This window comes from Podarcis vaucheri, assembly GCF_965113315.1.
Source record: "Podarcis vaucheri genome assembly, chromosome: 4".
Classification (NCBI taxonomy): Eukaryota; Metazoa; Chordata; class Lepidosauria; order Squamata; family Lacertidae; genus Podarcis; species Podarcis vaucheri.
This window is the reverse complement of record NC_138762.1, coordinates 41,325,970-41,351,773: the sequence shown is the minus strand read 5'-3', so window position 1 is coordinate 41,351,773 and position 25,804 is coordinate 41,325,970. Positions and strand designations below refer to the sequence as shown.

The following is a 25,804-nucleotide window of genomic DNA, read 5'->3' as shown; positions in this document are numbered from 1 at the left end:
TTTTGGGCTGTAATGGCTGATTACTCTGAGATTTCTCCTTTCCTTCCTTGTACAGCATAAAGCACTCTTTTTAAGCTTGAGGAATCGTATTCCTTGTCTACACCCACCTTCTGTACTTGGGAGTGATTTGTCAGCTTTCTGTTGGTGGGCGCACTATAATGTTGTACTGTCTTTGTAGCACCCTGCTTGTGGTTAACGCTTAGCTGGAATGAAATATTCAACGCAGCAATAGAGAAAATAAAATAATAATTTATTTGTCAGACAAATAAATGATTGGCACAATGGTATATGGTTACCAAAGCTCTGCCTGCCTCCAGCCCTGATGGCCAGCACTTATATTTCCTCAGCCCAGCCCTCTTGCTCCTCCTTTGGCTGCCTCTGTCCAATCAGCCTGGTTGAAATTCCTATTGGCTGTTTGCTAGAACCAATCATAAAAGATACACCCATTTCCTATTACCTTTTATGGGAGACAAAGAGCTATATTTCCTTCTATCCATAAATGGCAGACAAGTAGCCATATATCTTACATTTGCCTCGACAAGGCACCTTAATTACCAGATCATCTGTTGCCCCTGCTGCCCCTGCATTCCAAAACAAATGGCTAAAACAAATGGCTCATGGTACTATTTTCTGTTAAACAATAAATCTTACTATTTACCAACTCTTAATTAGTGTTTTTGCAGCTTGATTGTATTCTGTAATATGTAGGGTCAGTGTAACATTTGCTCCCAGCCTGTAATTTCCTTTTTACAACTTTGAGAAACTTGTCTCCTGCTACTGCTATAAATCAGGGGGGCCCTTGTTCAGGAGAGCAGGAAGATAAACAACTGCCAAAGTACTTAGCCAGCTGCTTTCTGCCTGGCATGAAACATACAAACATTTGCAAATATATCTTTAAGCTCATTTTAAAATACAGGCCTTGATCAGATGCCTCATCTTGACATGCTTTTTTTTAAAAAAGAAAAAATAATAATGGTTTAATCGTATTTAGCACATTTGGTACAGTGGTGCCTCGCAAGACGAAATTAATCCGTTCTGCGAGTCTCTTCGTCTAGCGGTTTTTTCGTCTTGCGAAGCAACCCTATTAGCGGATTAGTGCTATTAGCGGTTTAGCGGCTATTAAAGGCTTAGTGGCTATTAAAGGCTTAGCGGCTTAGCGGCTAAAAGGCTATTAGCGGCTTAGCGGCTTAGAAAAAGGGGGGAAAGCGAAAAAAAATCAGAACACTCGCAAGACGTTTTCGTCTTGCAAAGCAAGCCCATAGGGAAAATCGTCTTGTGAAGCAGCTCAAAAACGGAAAACCCTTTCATCTAATGGAAAACCCGCTAGACGAAAGGGTTTTCGGTCTTGCGAGGCATTCGTCTTGCGGGTCACAACTGTATTTTGTTTTTTGCCAGAATCAGATTGCTATCAGTTGTGAAACCAGGCAGAAATAGTCAGATATGGAGTACCAAAACAATGTTACATAACTTTACCACTAAATATCAGTGCTTTTTTCTGGAAAAATAGGTGCCAGTACTTGCCATGAGGGACGCGGGTGGCGCTGTGGGTAAAACCTCAGTACCTAGGACTTGCTGATCGTAAGGTCGGCGGTTCGAATCCCCACGGCAGGGTGAGCTCCCGTCGTTCGGTCCCAGCTCCTGTCAACCTAGCAGTTCGAAAGCACCCCTAAGTGCAAGTAGATAAATAGGGACCGCTTTATAGCGGGAAGGTAAACGGCGTTTCCGTGTGCGGCACTGGTGCTGGCCCACCAGTGCAGCTTCGTCACGCTGGCCACGTGACCCGGAAGTGTCTTCGGACGGCGCCGGCTCCCGGCCTCTTGAGTGAAATGAGCGCACAACCCTAGAGTCGGTCACAACTGGCCCGTACGGGCAGGGGTACCTTTACCTTTACTTGCCATGAAGTTGTCACAGCAAGTGCCACAATTTTTAACAACAACAAAAAAGAGGTGGTGGTACTGTGTACCCTGGATTACCCTCTGGGGAAAAAACACTGCTAAAGAGTATAATATTATTCAAGCTCTAGCAAAATATGCTACCCATCACTAGCTCTTATAGATTTCTAGCGTTTGAAGGAACTTAGTTTGAACATCTGGGTGACCTTCATTTTCTTCCAGTCCTATGATCTTTTTTGTAATGAAAAAGAAATGTGCCTCTTCTGATTCTGACAGGACTTCCATCTGTGCCACAATTTCTAGGCACAGGTCTGTGATTTGTAGGCACAGGTCTGAGCATTGTTGATTTTTTGTCCTGCCCCTTTCCCCAGGGAAGCTCGCTTAGACCCATGCCCACAAATCACAGACTTGTGCCTAGAAATCACAGCACAAACAGAAGTGCGGATGAGGCCTGAGCTGCGCAAAAAGCAAAACCACATGGTTCTACCATTTCACATTCAGTCTACAGGTGGAGGGTCAAGTTTTTTATTGTTACCTGTGCATATGAAAAGCCAGCATGTTTTGAATGCTGATGACATTGAAATGAATTGAAGGGGCTCTAGCAACAAGGCAAAAAGTATGAGGGGATTAATAATAGATAAACTAATAGAATATGAATTTGCTGAACCAAATTTAAAAGGGATGCAAAAATGGGAGACGTGAGGAAGTCAGGAAAATAAGTTAACTAAAGTGGAGAGATTAAGAAAGAGGGAAATTTTGTTTTTCTTTTATATGTGTTTTTTCTTTTTCTTTTCTTTTTTGTGTTTAATGTTTGTATTTTTGTATTTTGTATTTTTGTACTCTTGTATTTTGTATCTGTTTTGCCTGTGTTTTTTGTTTTTTCTAAACTTTTCTACTGATAAAACCTATTAAAATATTATAAAAAGAAAAAGAAAAGCCAGCATGGAAGGGAGAAGGCTACTTTGAACTCTTTTTGTATGTGGGGTGCCTTTAAAAAAGCAGCCTCCCTGCAACTCACCAATAGTCCTCTACAGTCTGAAGCAAGACAATGCCAGAATTCCTCCACTGTGATTTAGCTGCATATGGAACACCGTCCTTAAGAATCTTTAGAATAGTAGATTGTGGTTGTAGTGGTTACTGTCTTTCAATATGCAGCTTAATTTTCCTTGAGACGGACAGCCCTGAAAAACAGCCCATAAATATAGTAAATAAATAAACATCTAAAATTGCTTGTGCTTTCACAGACTGCCTGGCTTCATTTCGAACGGAAATTTTCACAAGTCCATTACAGACTTCTGGGATTCCAGCTGACCTGAGGTCCTGTGTGAAAGGTAAGCATTTGTGGTCCAGAGGTACCTTTATTTTTTCTGTCCCAGCCTTTCTTGTAACTGACACCACTTGGTCTACCAGAAATACAGATTGCAGATAACACAGTTACTCATCTTGTGTAAACCCAACCCCCCCCTCTGTTTACTCTGCTTCCAGTGCACTCAGCATTAGTCAGGAACCATATCTATCCTTTATCTATCCTGTCATTTCTTGTGCATTGCTGTCCTTGGATGTGCTTTCCCCAAAACCGCCTTCAATCCAAATTGTGAAAAAGAATGACGCGGCTGCGGTTTAAGCCAGTAATGTCTACACAGACTCAGTTTCTCCAGTGCTTTTCCAGCAGGAAGAGAACTTGACCTTTATTCTGAGGCATTTCATAGGACTATGCAAGCGCTGCTGAGGAAGTCTTCAGCCACATTGGGGTCCTTAAAGGACTGGACTCTCCTATTAATGCTGACGCAGAAAAATGTGGGAAATTTAATGAAGATAATTCAGTATGATGCTGTGCTCTTGAGCTGTGTTTCTGCACCACAAAATGTCTCCTGGGCCTCCTTCGTGTAGTCAAGAAATATCATGATTTTATCACTGTTTTGGCCCCATCTTAGCTCTCCATGCTGTCTGCAAGAAGTCTTCTTTGACTGGGTATCTAAGAACTTTGACCACAAAGTCCCAGAGTTTATTTTCACCATGGGGTCGAGGAACTGGGCTGTGGTGTGCATGTGCAGTCTGAGGCATAATACTCTGAGAGGGACAACATCTCCCTGAACAGGGCTACCACAAATGTTGAGGGCTTGCCCGGTCTAGGCCCTTCCTGAACCCCAATAACAGGTCAATTTCTACAACATGAATTTGATTCTAGGGGTCTGAAAAAGTTGGAGACCATTGCACTAAATTCTTGACTGATTCTAGTGGTTCCTTTCTTTTTTTCCTTAAAAGTTCCAACTCCAAACGTTGCAGTTCATTCAGTCTGTTTGATCAGGCGCAAACAGCTTTGATAACCATTGTGGCTGGAAAGGCAATATATGGATTATTTCAAATAAATAAACACATCCAAAGTATGGTGTAAGACATGAGTAGGAAGCAATCCCCCAGAAGCACCTTCTCTCCTTTGCTGTAAATGCTGCTTCTCATTGTTCTTATCGCAACGTTTTCGAGGTGTTTGGAAAGAGATCCCAAGCGAAGCATACATTCTAATCCGTCAGCATCTGTCTCTGTCTTTTGTCCTTGAGAACAGATAAGGGCAAAAATGAATCCTTGATCATTATCACACATGCAGTCAGAGATGGAGCGTGGCTCCCAGACTGCTGTGCTAGCATGCCTGCAGTCACAAATTAAAGTGTGTTCTTATTCATCCCTTGTTTCTCTCTCTCTCTTACTCTCATTAGAGGCTCTTGGGGAGTGGCAGGGAAGTGTGAGCAAATTATCTTGCTGAATAGTCTCTAGTGAGGAGCGTCGCTGTACTTGATGTTAATTTTATTCCTCATATGTGCTTGTGCCATAAAACGGTTGTCACAGATTACCCACTGGAGAAGCTCTGACGATATTACAAGCAGCAACAACAAAAAATGTTGTAACTGCGACTTCATATCGGGCAATCCAGTCCCGAAAATTCTGTAGCATCTCAAGCTAATATGAAAGGGATTCCCAAACTCAGCCCTCCAGATGTTTTGGGACTACAATTCCCATCATCCCTGACCACTGGTCCTGTTAGCTAGGGATGATGGGAGTTGTAGTCCCAAAACATCTGGAGGGCCGACTTTGGGGGTGCCTGCAATATGAGATGCACCGGGCTTGCAGCAGCAGTGATGTACCAGGAGTATCGGAGCCCCATGCCCTGCAGCAAGCACTTTGTGTCTCAGCATTGCCACAAGTCTTAGCATTGCCACATAAGAATTTTCGAGGTGGTTGGTTGATGCACCTGAAATCATAACACTTGATCTCATGGTTTGGTGAATCCCAAAGCTTAGGGACACTATGGTTGCCTCCAGACTGTCACTATTTTTACTGGAAAGATTCAGGTGCATACCAGGTATTTAGGTTTGTGCAATTAAAATGGATTAAAGTGTTCTGTTACCCTAGCGCAATAAATCCACTTTAAAAGACTTTTGCGGTTAGGAAAGTGACAGGGAAATGCATTGGAAATTGCAGGATGGACAAATTATTAATGGGTGGATGTATTGAAAAATATTACCATGTTTATTGGCAGCAACAGCTTTCTAATGTGTTCTCTGTTACATTTATACACGTCACAGTTCCCCACCACCACCACCACCACTTCCTGGTTTTCTCCTTTCCCCCTTCTCTTTTTGCTGCTCTTTGACAGGAATCTCAGGAAGAAGCTTTTACAGGCTGTGTAAGCATAACTGGATTAAAACACAGATAGGTCATTCTTTTTCTCATTTTATATCGAAACTGGCTTGGGGGGAAATGCGTAAAAACTCAGGGGGTGCTATCCTGGGAACTGTAGCTTCTTAAGGATGCTGGGAATTGTAGCTCTATGAGGAGGGATTCTTTGGGGAAAGTCACATGATTTAAATGTGCAGTACATTGGTTAAATGTTTGATGTAGATCTGCCCATTCTGTTCTTTCACACACACTGATGCAGAATGAATTTCTCAAATTCGTTGTTCTGCAATCTGGTGTCTTAACCTTTGTTTGTTCTTGTATTCTTTCATATACTGGTCAGGAAGGGAGGCCTATTATTTGTATTGTGTTGTATTTTTAATTTTTCAATTTTTTTTTAGCCTGCCTTTCAACCCGAAGGTTCCCAGGGCAGCACACATTTAGTTTATATATATATATATATATATATATATATATATATATATATATATATGCAGGTTTTGGTGTCTTCGGGTGTCTTCCCGTGTAAGAGTCGGGGTGTCTGTGCGACGTTTCGACGAGGTCTCACTCGTCATCTTCAGGCTGGTGCTTTCGGCTTCTTGTTACTGGAACAGAGCAGAATCTGGTGTTTGAGTTCCTATAAATACTGTTGAGGGGTGTGGTGTATAGCCTCCAACGTTCTGGGCAGAGAGGAAGTTCCTAGATTAGTGTGCCTTTTCTTCTTTTGTTCCTTAATTACTTGAGGGATATCTTGGGTGATTTCATGAGTGATATTCTGAATACCACTGGGTGGGTCATTAAGTGTAGATTAGTTGCTAAAGCTTTCGTGTCTTGACCTCTTGAGCTTGTGAAGAGTTTTTCTGAGAAGATGGCTGTGCTGCATTTAGTTGTGCTCTGGCTTGGCTTCGTGTATAGGGGCGAGCTGTGGTTTTGTGCCACTAATCTAGGAACTTCCTCTCTGCCCAGAACGTTGGAGGCTATACACCACACCCCTCAACAGTATTTATAGGAACTCAAACACCAGATTCTGCTCTGTTCCAGTAACAAGAAGCCGAAAGCACCAGCCTGAAGATGACGAGTGAGACCTCGTCGAAACGTCGCACAGACACCCCGACTCTTATACGGGAAGACACCCGAAGACACCAAAACCTGCATTCCTGTACCCGTGAAAATCTACGAAAGCATATATATATATATATATATATATATATATATATATATATACTGTATATCACACACACACAATGCTCTTAACATTAACAATATATTATTTTTATTTATTAGCTTTATATCCTGCCTTTCCTCTCAAAGGAGGAAGGATTGGAAGAAACAAAACTAACAAAATGAGATCCAGCAGGGGATTATGTCTTATATCAACTGTTTCTATAGGGCTGGAGAAAAAAAAGTCTCTGGATCTAATTCCTAAAGGCCGCATATGTAAGGCAACCTTAACTCTTGAAGAATTTACACTCGCTTCATCAGAAATAGGAAGCTTACTATTATTCAGACCGGTGAAAGAAGTTGGAAATAAAACCTATGTCAAACGGGCATCAATTAGCTGTGCCCAAAGACCCCGCAAGGAATAAAATACATTTTTCAGGGCTGAATTGGCTTTGTCAATTATTGTTCTTGTACATAAAGTTTTTCCATTCTTAGAGAAAAGATGAACTATCAAGATTAAGAAAAGGTGGATCATAAGACTGACACTTTTTCTGCTTTGTCTACCTGCCTTTGCAGTAATATCAGACCAGTGTATTCCACTGCCATGCAATGAAGAAGGTTATAAGGAATGCAGAGATGGGCAAGCCAAGTTCACCTGTGTCTGTAAACCTGGATGGCAAGGAGAGAAATGTGAAGAGGGTACGTAATCGTAGGTTTTTTTCTCTCCCTACAGTGGAAAATAGAGCTGGCTCACTTTTAAATATATCTTTCCATATCAAACAAGCACTACTGATGCAAGCAATTTCTTAGTGAAGATTTTGTTTTGTTTCCCCCTAGATATCAATGAATGTGAAGACCTAACAAACAGAAATGGAGGGTGTAGTCAAACTTGTATTAATTTTCCTGGAAGCTACCGTTGTTATTGTGAAGATGGTTATTATATACATCCAAATAAACTGGACTGTGAGGGTAAGGAAGAAGCCCAACATAGAAATGTCAGCAACACATAAAACAAAAAGGCAATCTTATTATGTAACAGGATTTATACCTGTTGATTGCAGTGCTAAGGTCCATATGGGCAAGTTTCAACATGTTTGTCTTATATCTTAAATGGAACTGTGTGTATTAGCAACCTTGGCCTCAGGAGTAGCAAAGCCTTAGAGTTTTGGCACATACCAGTAAATCCTCTGGTCTTCTTTGAAAATGTAGTCTATTAACAGATGGGATTGGGTCAAACAAGGGGCAGAGGGAAGGCTACACTAATGCCTGGTGTGACCCATGTGTTCACAATTTGCCATCTGTCTAGCTTGCTGCTGAACCATCCACCCCACGCAGGGCCCTGGATTGCAATCGTACTGCTTAATTAAAAGGAAATGGGGGAGCATGTACTTCCAATATCAAAAATAGCTGCTTAGCCTGATCGCATGGAACCTTGCCACATGAGTAAGCACATGCAAGGAAAATATAGTGCACTGTGAGAAAATATGAAAAATAAGATAATTATCTCTGGAAAACTGCCCATTCTTATGGCTATCAACTTTTTAAAAAATACTAAAATGTCTAGATTCTGTGAGTTTATGGTTTATGCCAGTGATGGCCAAACTTGGCCCTCCAGCTGTTTTGGGACTACAATTCCCATCATCCCTGACCACTGGTCCTGTTAGCTGGGGGTGATGGGCATTGTAGTCCCAAAACAGCTGGAGGGCCAAGTTTGGCCATGATTGGTTTATGCTGTTCACATTTTGCTTATTTCACCATTTCCTATTGTCTCTTTAGATCCCTTCTACCCTTGGGGCAAGTGGCAAGAAACAATAGCCAATAGCAGCAGAAATCAATCCATTCCCTTTTTTTGTGGGAAATTTATAATAGCATTTTGCATTTACAGACATGAATGAATGCATGTTGGACCCAAAGATTTGTGGGACAGCACAATGCAAGAATACTCCTGGGAAGTACGAGTGTGAATGTCCAGCAGGTTATGCCTATAACTCAACTACAAAGAAGTGTGAAGGTAGAACTTTTGTTTTTAAATGATGTTTTACCTTACCTTTCTTGACATATTCATCATTATTTTCTGCAGATTTTCCACATTCTATTTAGTTTGTTTGTGTGTGGTTTGTTTTATAGAGTTCATGTTTTTTTTGGTAATGCATAGGCAGTTTAGATTACTTTTCACACAGATTGCAAATGTCACAATATTGGGACTATGCCACCTAAATCAGCCCTCTTGAGTTTCTACCATCTTGTTTCTAAAACATAAAGGAAGCTGAAAGAAGGAAATATTCTTTAAAGAAAACACCATATCCATCAATATATACAACATACGCCTACCCAGCAGCGAAGAAGTCAAATAAATATATGGAATACAGAAAAATATCTGTATGTACCATCTCCATGTGAAGTAGTGAGCCCTATACTATTGCCTTCCTCCCTCTAGGGCTAACCCTATCATTCGGCAGAGTAATGCAGAGGCCAGAGGGGCAGAAAGTAGCAGTAAGATGTAGGACAGAGCTGTGTGTCCTAGCCACCCAAGGTCCCATCAGCTGAAGGGGTTGGGAATAAAACAATAAAAACATTTTAAAGCAGCAACGTTGGCCTGCTCAGCACCCCCTAAACTAGCCTACTGTCCAAAATTGCAGTGTCCTATAGTCAGTGTTGAAGTAAGATTCACCCCCCAGTCCAGTTAGCTTCTGTCCCTGTGTAATCTTTTACCATGTGGTTAGTGATGTCTGTTTCCACTGTTGAGTTATTTGCATCTCATCCTTCCTTAGGGAGGCTCAAGCCATATTTTTTTGCTTCCTAACAACTCTGGTGTCAGTTAGGTTTAGAGAAAGTTGTTCCTGCATTTTCAATACCAAAGGTTTTAAAGAACCTTTATGCTATTTTTTTAAAACATTATTTTAAATTGCCTCAAAAACTGATCTTGAAAGGCTATGTAGAAATGCCAGAAAGAAAGAAACGAGCAAACTTGAACTCAGTGGGACACACTTCTGAGTAGACATAATGAGAATTGAACTATAAGAGCACCATCTGAGCTTCAAAACTGAGTAGGAGTTTGGACGTGCCTTTTCTGTACCCAGACCCAAGACCAGTAGCCATCACACCACACAGATTGCCATGCAAACTTCCTTCCAAAGTTCTTGGAACATTTTACTAATTTGGTTTGGTTAAAGCAGTTTCATACTTCATGTGGCAGATGTGACCTTCCTGAGTACACCAAGTATTACACTGGAGTCTGCTGCAATGGCCACTCAGAGGCTAGATATTTCCAATCATGGTACCATGCTGAATGCTTAAAGCTGTGGCCCACAGGCTACACCTGCCTCTCCCGCAAAAGCTCCTTTGTGGTACCATCATGCCAAAGGGTTTTCTGGGACGTCCCAAAATTCTGTAAACTTTTATTGAAAAAAGAAGACTCTTTTGTACTGTCCACTCCAGCAGGTCCCCTGCTATGATTCTGTGTTGTCAAAAGGAACTCCACATTTTCCCATTTATAAAATACAAATTGGCACACCCATTTTGACTCTGCCCCCTATAACACCCCCGCATGTTGCTGATGGGTGAGTGCCATACCTGGCTTGAAAAGGCTTAATCACCCGCTTTTAAAGCTATTGGTACGACATCTACACATTGTAAAGTTCTACTGCAGAAAGACTGGTGTAATGCTCATGTATTCACAGAACTGGCACCTGCTGTGTAAAGTGTAAAACCACCCTTAGTCAATGAATTTATTATCTAAGTAAATGAGATCTTCCTAGTTAAATTCTAAGTAGCTTCCATTCTGTCAGTTAAACTATATTTTACCATGTTTATGTGACCCAAAATGAGGCAGAAATATTGCAAAAAGCAATATTTTTCTGCAGCTGTGGAAGGGTTATAGCTACTTTGCAGTTTAGAATACACTGGAAATTTTTAGCTTTCCGAGTCAGACAATGCACATAAATGCTTAGGCTGCTGCAAAACCAAGCTCTGCAACTTAAATTTTATACATCTCAGGGCATGATAAGTCTTTATCATGCAAGCGTGATATTTTAGGAACAGGATTTGCAAGATTTCCTGGGCTTGATCCCAGTGGGATCTTCTCAGGCAGTGGGAGTCTTGTTTACTCTCAGAGAAGGCAAGTTACTAATGCTGTCTTTCACACAGCCTTGCACTTCTAAATTATTTATTGTGCTTAGCCAACAAAGCAGAGAACGGAGTCAGCTTCGCTCAGTCAGGACAAAATGTGTTTTGCCCTGGTCAGCCCACATTTCTTTTCTGAATGAATGCTTCCCAAGCCCCCTGGGCTTTGCAATTTGGCACGCACACTCATCTCCCACTGCAATTGTACCGAGCTGATTTTTGCTTTACAAAGGCAGCATGCATGTATGCAGTGCATAGTGTTTTGAGCATATAATAGGGACCATTTTGAGATGCTACATTTTTTAAAAATAGCAATATATCATATCATGGTTAAGGCACCTTGGTCTGAGCTTGCTCGCACAATTTACGCTCTGATTATTATTGTTGTTACTTTTTAGCTTTGCAGCTCATTTCTGTGAATATTTTTCTCCAACGGTTAGTCATGGTTATGCAGTTCACAGCCACCATAGACATTTTCTAGGTGCTTACATTGTCTCCCGAGACAGACGGATGCCAACAAGAACATATTTGTATGAATGGAGTGTGGATGGTTGGGGAAACTGCTTTTGAGTTGCTGTGATTGAGAAAGACAGCCACATAAACTGGAAGCCTAGAGATAGAAGCAATAGTGGCTGTTTCCCATTAAGGGTGGTAGGGCAGAAGGCAAGGTAGCCAAAGCTAGGTGGAGCCAGAACCAAGGATCGGCAGAGCCAACTAATTCTGCTTTTATTCCCCATCCTCCTCCCTGCTGATTCTTACAAGGGCAAATCCACAACTAGAAGAAGGAAGCAGACAGTCAGTGCCAACTCCCTGGAATAAGAAGGCAGGCAGGTGATGGCTGGCTGAGGGCAGACTGAGGTTGGTGGAGGAGTGCTTCATTCATCTTAATGGACCGCCTCCACTAGTTGAAAGGGACTCTAGAAGTCATTGAAATCCAAAACTTTGCTCAGTGCAGGATTTTCAATGCAGGATGCAACTGCAGCATCCCTGACAGGTTGCAACTCAGCCTCTGCTGAAGTACCTCCAGCAAAGGACCGCCCGAGGCAGCTTGTTCCACTGTCAGGCAGCTCTTACCATTAGGAAGTTTCTCCTGATGCTTAGCCGAAATCTGCTTCCTTGCAATTTCCACCCATTCATTCTCATTCTGCCATCTGAAGGGACAAGTCTGCCGCATGTTCTGCATGGCAGCCCTTTGGGTGTTTGAAGACACTCTCATGTCTCTTCTTAACCTTCTCTTTTTTCAGCTAAACATGGACTAAGGGACTTAGATTTGCCTATAGTCCTTTACACATAATGTGAAATTTCATGCATGCTGCACCTTAATATGCATGAAAATATACGTGCAGTAGCCTGGCAAAACTTGTAACAAGTTTGATGAAGTTGGTGGTGGTAGTCTAGGGTTACAAAACTGGAGTGTGGGTGAAGGATCTGCTAAGCCACAATACCTAACTAGTGGGCTGCATTTGGGTTTGTTGTCCACAGACCATTCAATTTTACAGGAGATGAATGCCAAATTCATTTTTGGAAAAAGGCACGGGAACCTTTGAGCCATTACCTGGAACTTCCATGCCATGTAACTTAACAGTGGATGTGTTGAGCAATCCCAACACTGCCTGAGCTTCATGCCACTTAAGTGTCAGTTTGCTTCCCAGGCGGTTGGGCTCGTGATAAGTGCAAATGTCAAGCTGCCCTTTCCCATTTCACTGCAGATGTGGACGAATGTGCTGAAAATGCCTGTTCCCAAATGTGTGTCAATACTCCTGGAAGCTACACCTGCTATTGTGATGGCAAGAAGGGCTTCAAGCTTTCTAAGGACATGAAAACTTGTGAGGTGAAGTATCCCCTCCTTATGTTCCTTGGAAAGTAATATTCATCCCCAATGATGCTGAGAAAAACCACACATGCACCAGCCACTTATCCAAAATGGTCCATAATATGGCAGGGGAACGTAAACTGGGTCCACATAAAGCTGGTCCTTGCTCCCTACCTCAGTTGCTTCCAGTTCATTTCCAGACCCAATTCAAAGGGCTGGTTTTGACCTATAAAACCCTGTATGGCTTGGAACCCCAATACCTAAAGGAACATCTCATCTCATACATACCTACCTGTGCCCTGAGGTCATTGATGGAGACCCTTCATTGAGTGTAACCATAAAATTAAATTTGCAGGGGTTTTCTAGCACTTCAAAAACTTCTAAATCCTGTTTGACCGGAGACAACACAAGGGGGAAACAATTAATAATGGCATGTCCATATCATAACACTTTCAATACTCCTGCAAATGATTGTCTCTTTCTCTGTTCTCCAAAATAAAAATATTCCTTCCAGTAGCACCTTAGAGACCAACGTAAGTTTGTTATAGGTATGAGATTTCGTGTGCATGCGCATTTCTTCAGATAGTTCTCCAAAGTAAGTGTTTAATAATGGGTTCAAAGCCTGTGTTTGTACTATCCATCACTAGTATAGTTGTTTTATAACGTTAACATGTGGCTCCACTTTTTCAAAAATAATTTCATTCTCTCGCAGCAAGCTACAAATTCGTAAGAGGTGTAGTAAGTGGGCAAAGCAGTTTAACATGCACACTTCTTGCTGAGGAAACCATGAGGCTGTGCATGATTTCAATGAAAACATTCCTCTATGAATAGCTTCCTTTATACTTCTTTGGCAAGGCTGGGCATGTTGAAATGTATTCAGACAACTACCACTTAAAACAAGCTTTGACGCAGTTCAATGTAGTGGGGCTTAAATAGTTCACAGATCAAAGGTTGCTATTGTGCTTGAACATACTTAAGAGAACCTAGTGAGTGGTAGTTAACTGTGATTTAATGATTAGGCAACCTGGGGTGTGATTCCATTCCCTGAAGATAATGGAACTGGCAAGCAGGCCATTTATCTTCCGAGTAAATATTGCCCTAGAAGATTTCAGCTTCGCAGGTTTATTTTTTAATACTAGGCAGAATAAGCAGAAGTCTTTGTTAATCTGGGCAGGATTATTAACAGTCTTCCCTTTAGTGGGTAGAAACTGTTTCCAAATTTAATGTGTGGGAAATTCAGTACCAGGAACCAGTTAAATTAAATATCATTCCAGTATAATCAATATTATTGCTTATGTGTAAAACCTCTTCACTGCATGGTGACTGCAAGAGCCAACATACATGGAGATAGTTGGGGAGGGGGTAGTTGCTTGAATCCATCCTATTGATTAGGAATAAATTACAAAAACTGGCTCAGAACAGAAATGTGGACTCACTTGATCAAACCATAATGTAACATTTCGTTTTCTGTTATGTCTAGGTTGTGCAGAATTGTCTCGCCCTGAATCTTGAAAAGTACTATGAATTGCTTTATCTGGCAGAGCAATTTTCAGGGATCCCTGTTTTGTATTTAAGGTTCAGATTGCCAGAAGTTACAAGGTAAGTATATATCAGTATGAGTGCACATTTAAGTAGATAGCAGTATGAATGCACATTTACTTCTATTATCAGTGGCTGTTGAATAAAAGTGTGCAGCTCTCCTATCAGTAACATTTATTAATTGTATTGTCATTCTGTTACAAAGTTCTTAAAGTACAGATCCAGTTCCTTTATCAGTCATACTTCATTCTCCCCCTTCCTAACAACCCAGATTTTCTGCAGAATTTGACTTCCGGACTTACGATAATGAGGGTGTTATACTGTATGCCGAATCCCACGACAACACAGAATGGTTTTTGCTTGCACTGCGTGATGGAAAGATTGAAATCCAATTCAAGAATGAACTGGCAGCCAAAGTAACAAGCGGTGGCAAAGCCATTAACGATGGTTTGTGGCACATGGTAAGCCCCCTCCCCCATGAGTTAGGAAACTGAACATTGAATTGCTTATAAAAGAAGACGCCACTTTTAAAGCCCCTTGATGAATATGCAATACTAGCTTCAGATTGTCATTTTCACAAAATACTTTCATGTCCTCAAAATACTTCCATGTCTTCATAATAAAAGAACCCTCCGCTGGAGCTCTGAGTCTAAGATTCGATACAGTTCCTATTCTTCATTCAGACAAGAGGAGCTCATACTGGCATTTTCTAAAGAATGGCAGGAAAAGCTAGAAAATTCACTTCTAGCAGATCCTGTCCTTTGCGAGCACATGCACTTGTGTGGATATTGTTTCATGTGCAAGGCTTCAGGGTGGAGAAGTTCATGCTCCCAACACTTCTGTATATGGATCTGTATATGGATGTGTCCACATACTATCAGTGTGCGCACACTCTGGGTGCTGGACACAGGTTTTTTGTTTTTTTGTTTTTAACCAAACTGACATCCTTTTTTCTTGTGCCAGTCAAAGCAGAATGCTTTCTGAATACAGATCCCCTTTGTTGGTTTGGGACGACTTCTCTCAACATTCATAAGTATATTTGTTTCTTTTACCTTTAGATCTCTGTGGAAGAACTAGAGCACAGCATCAGTGTAAAAATAGCAAAAGAAGCAGTTATGAGCATCAATAGCCCAAGAAATCTTTTTAAGCCCTCCAATGGCTTTCTGGAGACTAAGGTGTATATTGCAGGACTACCTCGCAAAGTGGACAACACTCTCATTAAACCGGTAATTGTTTTCAGTGCCAATGTCACACATCAGGTGTTGCGTTATCTCCTTTATTGTAATTAGAGTTAATGCATTCCCCCCCCTTTTAAAAACATCATCATGGACAATATTTCCTGAGATCTTTTACGAAGCTTTGTACCACTGCATTTGAGTGGCCAGTGAGAGATTATCCTTTCAGGTAGATTTGTGAATTTCATTATTTAGTTTTATTCTTAGAACACACATCCACTTTGTAGATTAATCTACAAGTCTGGCCTTCCTCGTTCCAGGTAATTCCAGACCCCAGATAAAAAGAAAAGAAAAAAGTAAACACATTAGTTTGAAAGGCATTCAAGTTGGGGAAACTTTGAACAGAAACAAGTATTCAAGGATGCATGCAACTAATTGTGTCTACTCCTGCAGATTCATGTAACTTCAATAAAAAAGGGAAGCCATCCTGGAATGGAGGAAAAAGTGGTTCAGCTCATTGAGTGTTGTAATGGAGAGGACTAGAATAGGGCTTGGAAACACCAGATTTGCAACAGATTTGCAATTTGTGCTAGCAGTTTTGTGCTAGTTTTATTTATTTTGAAGATTTGTATCCTGCCATTTGGCCACATTATAGCAGTTTACTCTCTCTCTCTCTATATATATATATACAATATATTTGTATCATAATAAATATATGCTACTGCAAGAAAAAGGAAACAAAGTGCAGGTTACCAGAGCAACAGTAAACTAATTGTAGCAGCAGGATGCAACTTAGAAACAGTCCAAAAATCCAGTGAAATTCAAGTGTTTTGACTTAAAGATCGAAAGAGAAGGAGCTTGCTGAGTTTTCCAAGGAAGGACATTCCATAGTAGTAGTAGTAGTAGTAATTTTATTATTTATACCCCACCCATCTGGCTGTGTTGCCCCAGCCATTCCATATCCTTGAACCCACTCCTGCAAAGGCCCTGAAACAAGGGACAGATAAAAGAAGCAGCTTTAAGCTCCAAGCACCATAGAATTGGAGAGGGTTATCTAGTCCAAGCACACACAATGCAGGAATCCTGCCCTGGGCGGGCTCAGCCCCTCACCTTCTGATTAACAGCCAGATACACTGACCCCCTGGACTCTTGCAGCAACGTTGGTAGAAAGGAAAGGAATTTAAAGGGTTCTTCGATTCCTGTGCAGCATTTGCATACAAGCAAACTGTGGTCACAATGGAAGTTGTCCTGGTGTGGGAACACTGCACATAAAGAAACCAGCACACAGGTTAAAAACCTTATAAGTGTGAACACTGGCCCTATGGAACATTTAAATTGAGGGCTCTCTAGCTTGATGGGCATATGCTTAAAGTTTCTTTCTGAGAACCAGTCAGCCCACAGAAAGCTGTCTCCCTACTGCAAGCTCTTATTTTACGAGAGTTACATGGAAATTGGCTTGTCCAAAAATTAGAATTCAGGTCCTTTTGTTCATTGCTCTTGTATAGCTTGCTGTCCAGTTGACTAAAAATAAAAATAAAATCCACCTCTTTGAAGAAAGAGCAGAAAGCAAAATTGAGCTGCACCACACAGGCACTGACAGTTCTTTAGCTGGATAAAACCTCACTGTGTGATCTAAAAAAAACATTTTGTATCTTACTTCAGAGATGGACAAAAAACTCTTGATCCCAAGCAGATTTTTCTTTCTTTCCTGAACTGTGATGGGGGTGGAAGCAGACCCTCCTTGAATAGCACTGCGCATGCTCATTGCAATTGCTGTGTCAGGGTGACTATGCATTTTCAGAATAAGAGAAAAAGAATCATGAATCTATCTTGTCTCACCTATAATTCTTTTCTTCTGCTGACGTGCAAACCTTGTGACATTTATCAATTCTTGTAGAGGGCGGAAACTATAGTATACATTGTTGGATTTATGGCAAGTTAGGAACATAATTCATTTTGCAGCTTAGTACATGATCTGGGAAATCCTGGGTACTGACATAAAGTCTGTGGGAATTCTGTGGGAAATAGAGAGCCCGTGTTCTCTATTTTTGTGGTTGGTGGTGAAATATTTGGGCAAATTGAAAAAAAATGCTTACTTTCCTATTAAACCTCAATGTACTAATTTAACAGCATATAATATACCATTTACAATTTTGTTAGCATATAAGATTATACTATTTGGCATATTTATAAAACTTACTAATTAAATTTTTCCAAAAAAGAAAGAAAGAAAAAGGTGTCTAGATGACATTTGGTAACATGTAGTATGGGATATGTTTTTGGACCATTGTGGATTGCCACAAACAATGCTGCAACTTCTTCTTCAGATTAACCCACGCCTGGATGGGTGTATTCGTGCCTGGAACTTGTTGAATCAGGGAAATTCTGGTGTAAAAGACATCATTCAACAGAAAGAAAGCAAACACTGTTTAGTAAGCGTTGGGAAAGGATCTTACTATCCTGGCACTGGTGCAGCAAAGTTTCATATTAACTACAGTAAGTAATTATTGCACTTTCTCTGAAAACATTTTTCAGCTGGGGTAGCTGCATCATTTGGGACGCAGGTGGCACTGTGGGCTAAACCATTGAGCCTCTTGGGCTTGCCGATCAGAAGGTCGGTGGTTCGAATCCCCGCGACAGAGTGAGCTCCCATTGCTCAGTGCTAGTTCCTGTCAACCTAGCAGTTCGAAAGCACGTCAAAGTGCAAGTAGATAAATAGGCACCACTCCGGCGGGAAGGTAAATGGCGTTTCCATGCGCTGCTCTGGTTTCAGTGTTCCATTGTGCCAGAAGCGGCTTAGTCATGCTGGCCACATGACCCGGGAAAAATGTCTGTGGACAAACGCCGGCTCCCTCGGCCTGTAAAGTGAGATGAGCGCTGCACCCCAGAGTCGTCTGTGACTGGACTTAACTGTCAGGGGTCCTTTACCTTTACCTTTTAGTTACTATATTTAAGGAACAGCACACAGAGAGGGCATTGCCTTTCACTTTGCCTTCAGTGAAATCAATGGAACTTTAAAAGTGTTCTCCATCTAACCATGTGGGTGGTAGGCTTGATGTGGTACCAGAATACCCAAAGTAGGAGGCAGTGTCCTCTACAGTGGTACCTCGGGTTAAGTACTTAATTCGTTCCGGAGGTCCATTCTTAACCTGAAACTGTTCTTAACCTAAAGCACCACTTTAGCTAATGGGGCCTCCTGCTGCTGCCACGCCGCCGGAGCACAATTTCTGTTCTCATCCTGAAGCAAAGTTCTTAATCCGAGGTACTATTTCTGGGTTAGCGGAGTCTGTAACCTTTAGTGTATGTAACCTGAAGCGTATGTAACCCGCGGTACCACTGTATTTAGTTTGAGTTATTTCCCAGGCCTCAGCTCTGCTTCTGTGTATGGCAGATGAAATGTCAGAGCACATTTTTACTACAGGCCTGGTGCCCCATTTCATTCCTAGGGAGATATATAGTGGCTCCTACCCTACCATCTTTCAAGACACCTTTTCATTTCAAAGTATTTAAGAAGCAGCATTCTGTTTTTTTTATATATAATTGCTTTTGCCCTGAGAGGTGGGACATATTGTTTTGGAACATATATAGGTAAACACTTGTAAACCATACCATCAAGGGAGGCAAAAGGAAGTAGTCAGTCCTTCAGATTTAGACGGCCTAAATTGTTGTCAGGATGTGATTCTAAGTAGATTATCGGGTGAAAAGCTTCTTGTGATGTGCTGTAGATCAACAGCTACCTATTTTCTGTGAACATTGCAATCATACAGTTTGAGCAATAACCAAGAATAAGTATGTCAGGGCAATTGGCACACTCTGATCCTGTTCTTTATCAGGGCTTCCTGGGAGGCTTATAACCATCAAAAGGGGGATCTCTGAGGAAATTACATACTGGTCGTTAAACAAAAAAGTTCAGGAAGGACAAAACCCCAGTGTTAAATATTTGGTTAGAGAGTCAAGTTTTCCAAGAAACCTAGAAAGCAATTCTTTTGTGGCTTGCTAAATTGACAATTTTCTCTTGTTTTATTTGTTTAAAATAAAACAGACAGCAGCCTGAACAACGCCGAAGATTGGTTAATAAACATGACCCTGGCCATCCGGCCATCCACAGGCACTGGAGTCCTGCTTGCCTTGGTTTCTGGTGAAACGGTGCCTCTTGCTTTGTCCATAGTTGACTCCAACTCCAAGGGCACACAGGTAGTTCTTTGTGCATGGTGGACAGAGCTGGCCCGATTCTTTTTTTCGCTGAGTGGGGGGGGGCGTAATTTGTTGAGGGAAAGTGTGGATACTATTTTAGCCCTCACCTTTCCCATGGCATCTGATCTGACTGAAATTCGGTATCCTCCTCCACCCACCACCCCACAGAGGCTTAAAGCAAGGTGAAGACTCCAGGGACAGTTCTAATGTTAGGGCTTGTGAATGACTAGGCTGGTTTTGGAATTGTGAATGGAGCTTTTCCACTGAGAGTGGTGAACTCTGAGGTGACTCAATGGGGCAGCTTTCCTTTCTCGACTGCACCACTCCAGAATGCCCTTGGGAGACGGTGTGCTTAAAGTTTGCTGCGGCAAATCTCTCCTTGACCTGCTAGCTTACTATGTGCAGAATTTTTACGACCTGATTCTTTAAAGCAAACTCTTCTCTGGATGATAGTACAGTTAGTGCAGTCCTGCAAAGGTGCTTTACCTCATCAGAAATAATGAAGCTGAGCTTGAAGTTCTTTGAAAACGTTGTTACAGTTGGTTCCTCATGTGCTACAGTATGAAAATAAAACATGTAACAACTAAAGGTAGTAGACCAGAGATTCCCTTGGCACTGAAGTACAGCTTTGTCACCTTGTGAGGACTCCCCAGGGTGGGCTGCAGTCACAACCATTACTGGAGACAGTTGCCTCCAAGCAGCTCATCTCTTTATGTTGCCAGTTGGGAGAATGGAGAAGGCTGCCTCTCCTTATTTCCCAGTCTCTCTTTTTCCGGTGGGAGGGATTCAAGCACAGAGATTGTAAATCTAGGTTTGCACAGTTAAAGCCCTCTCTTGCCCTGGTGCATCAAATCCACTTTAAAACAGCAACAGCTGATACTTTGCAATTGGGGAAGTTATCACTGAAGGCCCTGAAAAATATAGGATGAATGAATGATTAGCGGAAAAATGTGTAACCAGCACACTCGCAAATCAGAAAGAGTGCTCACTGTTATCCATCCCACATACAAATCACAACAAATGCTCAGTAAAGACTGGAACCTTGTCTAGCCACTATGTAAGCTTTGTACAAGTAAATTAGGCTGAATGCTTAATAAACAGGTTGTCTAGAGAAGCCCCTGGTGTGAGCCATCAGGCTTGCCATAAAGGTCTGTTGGGGTATAATGACACTCAGTTCCCTGTGATGAAAGAGTACTAATGGGTGCCTCCCTGGTTAGAGGATCTTGTGATTAGCCTGGCCATTCTGTTACTAAACTGCCTGGGGCCTTCCCATAGACACCTGGATGGCTACAGTGAGAGCAGGATGCTGGACTGAATAGGCCTTTAGTGTGATCCAGCAGGGCTCCTCTTTTGCTTTTGTTTAGCTCCTGCTGGCTCTAGAGTGGATTTGCCTGCTTTAATGGTGTGTTGCAATATTTTCAGTATATTTTCAGCTGGGGGTTATATTCCACCAAAGTACATGTCCCCTTGTTGTTTATTACCATGGTTTTGCTGTCAGGATGCATTGATTGAATATTTATGAATTGTGCATTGTTTGGTAAGTGATTTCTTTTCCTTGGGTATTTTATTTATAGGGTATTAGAGCATTTGTTGATTTGTTGTAACTTTTTTCATGTTTTTCTGTGGATTTTTTATATCGCTGTCTTTGTTTTACTGTTCTACTGTCAACTGCTTCGAGTTTCCTTGTGGATAGAAAAAAAAGAAATACCGTATTTTTTGCACCATAACACTCACTTTTTTCCTCCTAGAAAGTAAGGGGAAATGTCTGTGCGTGTTATGGAGGGAATGCCTACAGGTGGCATGCCTACGGATTTTCCTCCTCTAAAAACTACGTGCGTGTTATGGTCGGGTGCGTGTTATAGAGCGAAAAATACGGTAAATAAATTCAATTAACAAGGCCATTCTTTGCTTCCGGTCCATAGGATATCATTGTATCAGTTGAGAATGTCATTGTGGCCCAGTTGGAGTCAAAGCGATTGTGTACCTCAGGAAGAATGCTGCTGAGACTCAGAGTGACTAGACAGCAGCTTGAACTTACAGCTGATTCACACACTCTGCTTGACTCCTTGGAACAGGAGCTCTCTGCCCTTGATCAAGCAATGAATGGCTCTATCGATACCTACTTAGGTGGCATTCCTGGTAAGTGTTGTTCCCTTTAATTAATTTAATTGATTAGAATAATTAAGTTATGCTTTAATACTTTTTTGTTTCAGTTTTATTTGTCCTTTTGTTTCTTTTAAAACACTGTTGCATAGTTTCTAGCGAACCTGGTATTGCAATAGTGGTTAAAACTGCATTAGTTCTAGCACTAATAGAAGAGGACTTTCTCTCACAAAGTCTATTTTTGGACATGACCCTAGGGGACCTATTTTCCCTCCTTCCCTGCCCACTCCTTTATGTTTCCCCCACTCTGTAATCTTATGAAGCTGTTACAGCATACTTTAAGTGTCCTCTACTGGCTAGTCTGAGGAATTACATACGAAATGTAACTAAGCTAGTGTATTTTGCAACCTATTGTTTCTATATTAATAATTTGGAGATGTGTGAAGGAAAGCCTTTTTATGAGAGGCCATCCAAAATGCTACCTGCTATTATGATTTGGTGAACTTCCTTGTGTGTGTAAAAATGCTGTGTGTAAAAATCAACCTGGAAATTGTGAATAACTGAAATTCACTGAGGTAACATTAATAAACAATGTTACTGTCAGGGAACTGCCATCGGAGGAACAGGTGGGGAGAGGGCTCACGGAGGCTGGGAGGGACTCAACAGCTGAAGCAGGGACCAGCAGGGGGAGAGATGGGTCTCTGGAGGAAAGTCTCACGAAGGCTGAGAGAGACGCAGCAACTAAAGCAGGAACTAGCAGGGAAAGGGGAGGATCTCTGAGGGAAAACGAGCAAGAGGGAGGGCTCAGGGACACGTCCAGCGAGAACAGTGGGGAGGTGTCAGAAGCTCCCATAGGGAGACCCATTCCTCGCAGGAAGCTGTCACGCCGCGAGTCCCGAAGACGTGTTTCCGTTAAGGAGCTTTTATGCTGGAAGCGCTTCCGAAAACAACCACTGTCGGAATCTGCAAGTGATTAGAGCAGACATGTCTGAGGAGCTCTGTCACACACAGAGGTTTGTGGAGTTGCACAAACTGAGGGACTACGATTTTACGCACAAGCAGCTCATCATCCCATCACAGTTACCTAGCTGGTGCAAGTAAGCTTTGAGTTTAGATTAGCTATGGGTGGAATCAGCTTCAGCACATTGTATGGAAGTTTCATACTGTTTGCTATCCAGTGGTCAGTAGTCGCCCTTTTGGGTGTTTTCCTCTCATTTGAGAAAGGGGAGATCAGCTGAGAAAAATAATGCTGATGATCTAAACCTTGGCAATAGAAGTAATGGGAAAAGAGCAAATTAGAATCAAATGGAACCACCACGTGCTTCATAGTTCTCAAGGACCATAAAAAGAATTAGCACACACAAAGAAATAATCCAGGTACATAAATCAACGCAACAGAAAGTCAAAGGGCACATCACCTATAGTCACATTTTTGTCAATGGGAAATTCTCTGGGAAAATCTCAATCTTCTACCATCAGTTGCCACCTAAGGGAGGTTTCCCTCATAGTTTGAGCCATGTGGCGACAGTTTAACCATGAGATGTTTTAAGAAAAGAGATTGGGAATGGCTGGATAAAGAGAAGGACCTTTTTAGTAAGATTAACTCCCCACCCTATTAGTCTCCTTGAGAAGTGTACCAGCTTGAAGTTCATGTGCCTTTCTGTGGCAATATGAGGCTTAACAACAAAACCCATAACAAAAACAAAACAAAAAAATGTGATGAACACATTATGAATGGGTACCTACAGACTGTCGCTGTTTTGCAGAAAGGATTGGAGCCTAATGTCAGGAGTATGCAGAGCATTTTCAATAGCTGAAATGTTTGTCTTCCATGTTATTTTATTTGCTTAATCTCTGTGTGTGACATTCCTCACTCTTGTTTGATTTCTACATTTATTTGAATATGTGTGTGTCTCTATATGCGTAATACGAGATACACAACTGAATACATCTTTTAGCATGCATACATGTCAAAAAATAAAAAGAAGCATGGATCAATATTTAAATAAAGAGTGCTGATTTTTTTAATGCAGATGTTCCTCTTGAGGCAACCCCTGTAACAGTGTTTTATAATGGCTGCATGGAGGTGAAGATCAATGACAAACAGCTGGATCTGGATGAAGCCATCTCCAAAAAGAATGACATTAGATCGCATTCATGCCCATTGCTTATGGATGAGATGCTGAGTGTTGCTGCCACTGATCTCCCATCTGTTCATTAATCTCTCGTGAGAAAATCCAGATTGTTTTGCACAACATGAATAAGGACAGAAATTGAACTGTAAAGGTTCTCCTTTTCTAATAATGTGTTTTGAGAACAAAAGAATTGCATCCTTTTTCAAAATAAAGGGACTATACCAAGATTAATATTTCATCAAAATAGTTTCAGTTATAACATTTCAAGAGTTTTTAGTTGAATTGTTTGCTGTTCAACAATTATACCATTCATATTTTATACCTTGGAGAATAAATCCAGAAACATCTATCTGCACTCAGTTTAATGTTTTGGTTCTAATATATTGTATTGTGGCTGCAAATAATCACACTGAATAAACTGAACCAAGACATTTCATTTTTTTCTAAAGAATAATATTGCACATAGATCCTACGAAAAGAGTGTTTCAGGTCTACAGAGGTAGAGCAAATCAAGTATATATGAAGATCCTGTCTCAAAGGTCCCAGGTAAATAATAGTGACACAAGTATTTAGAAGAAAATTACAAATGAGACCACCCCAACGCATTTTTACTATTTTTAAGTGATTATATTAAATGGGTCCAACCTCTTTCTCAGAGCAGATCTATTAGCAGCAGCAACCAGGCTGCAACTTCTACTATCAAAAAGTTGCCATAATAGAGTAACCTGACATTCCATTTATAAAACATTCTGAGCCAGGAAGATCTCATTGTACTATATATTTCAAGTTATGATATTCATAGAGGAAGATATGATGAAAGCGATATATCTGACTTATTGGACAGGTTGAAAGTCTGTATGGATATTAAAGTATGTTGTCCATTCACCATGAGGGATCCCAGCCTTGCGCTTCACTTCTAGGAAGAATGCTATATATGTTTTTTTAGCGAGCAGCGTAATGGCCTCCTATGCATCCCATTTAGATTTCTTCATAGCATAAGACCTCTGTTGGCTGAAAGAGTATGCTCCTCCCATTTCTAAGTGGAAAACATGCATAAGGCTTGAAACCTGCACTATATTTTTAGCCATGGCTAGAACGTAGCTCAGAAACATTATATGCTGCTTAAGGAACTTTGGATGCCAATAGGATTAAAATACAATAATTTTACAAATTTGATCCTTGACACACTTAAGTAGGTCCAATGAAATCAACCGCGGGAATGTGTTTAGAATCATGCATCAGAACTTCATGATTTGGCACCTTAATTCCAAATGGAAACCTGCAGTTTCAAATAGAAGTCAATTATATGTCAGGGGTAATGACCCTCCAGTCTCTGGGCCAAATCTGGGCCCATTTTGGCCTGCAAGGCTATTTCCTCCAAATCACATCCATATGCGACATCAGATGTGGGGTAGGTAGATATGTGGCTGGATTGGCTCAGCAACCAAGTTCACACAGTCTATCCATCCAGGAAGAATGGTTGAATTCAATGTTCATCATTTGATCTGGGAAGGGGGGAAGTTCAGCCTACTGGATTTTCTGCGCAACTGAGATCCCCAATCCCTGCAGAATCATGCCTAGGATCATGGCTTAGATCTGAGTCAAACCTTATTTTTGATACCTGATCTTACCCTATACGTATTTAAAGATACACATCCCCCCTGTTGCTAGCAGGAATGACTTTCGAGTGAGTATGCTTAGGATCGCAGTCTCAAGAGCCTAGAGCTTACAGTAAGTGTTAATGGAACTTATTTTTTGCAAAATTGAGGTTGTAATTCAGAAGAACCAAGTAAAAGCTTTTCAACCTAACTCAAGTAATAGTACGAGCAGTGCTTTTTTCTGGGGGAGGGGTTACGCAGGGGTACACATACCCCTAAACATTTTGTGAATCTAAATTTGGCCTCATTGAGGGGCAGGATTTCAGTATGAGTAGGAAAATGAGATTACCCCTGAACATTTTTTATTTTATTTAGAGAAAAAGCACTGAGTATGAGTAAT

The 25,804-nt window shown here is 41.3% G+C and overlaps 1 protein-coding gene across 1 annotated transcript in view; it reads left to right on the top strand.

Moving 5' to 3' along the window:
- PROS1 (protein S) overlaps positions 1 to 24,242 on the top strand; it is a 34,642-nt gene extending 10,400 nt beyond the window's left edge. The window contains exons 4-15 of the mRNA XM_082219735.1: positions 3,137 to 3,223; positions 7,302 to 7,424; positions 7,563 to 7,694; positions 8,611 to 8,736; positions 12,557 to 12,678; positions 14,141 to 14,259; positions 14,471 to 14,660; positions 15,258 to 15,425; positions 17,702 to 17,870; positions 19,417 to 19,568; positions 21,491 to 21,707; positions 23,705 to 24,242. Coding sequence (XP_082075861.1) covers positions 3,137 to 3,223; positions 7,302 to 7,424; positions 7,563 to 7,694; positions 8,611 to 8,736; positions 12,557 to 12,678; positions 14,141 to 14,259; positions 14,471 to 14,660; positions 15,258 to 15,425; positions 17,702 to 17,870; positions 19,417 to 19,568; positions 21,491 to 21,707; positions 23,705 to 23,892 — 1,793 coding nt within the window. The 3' untranslated portion in view covers positions 23,893 to 24,242. The remainder of the gene's footprint in view (positions 1 to 3,136; positions 3,224 to 7,301; positions 7,425 to 7,562; positions 7,695 to 8,610; positions 8,737 to 12,556; positions 12,679 to 14,140; positions 14,260 to 14,470; positions 14,661 to 15,257; positions 15,426 to 17,701; positions 17,871 to 19,416; positions 19,569 to 21,490; positions 21,708 to 23,704) is intronic.
- Positions 24,243 to 25,804: the final 1,562 nt, after the last annotated feature.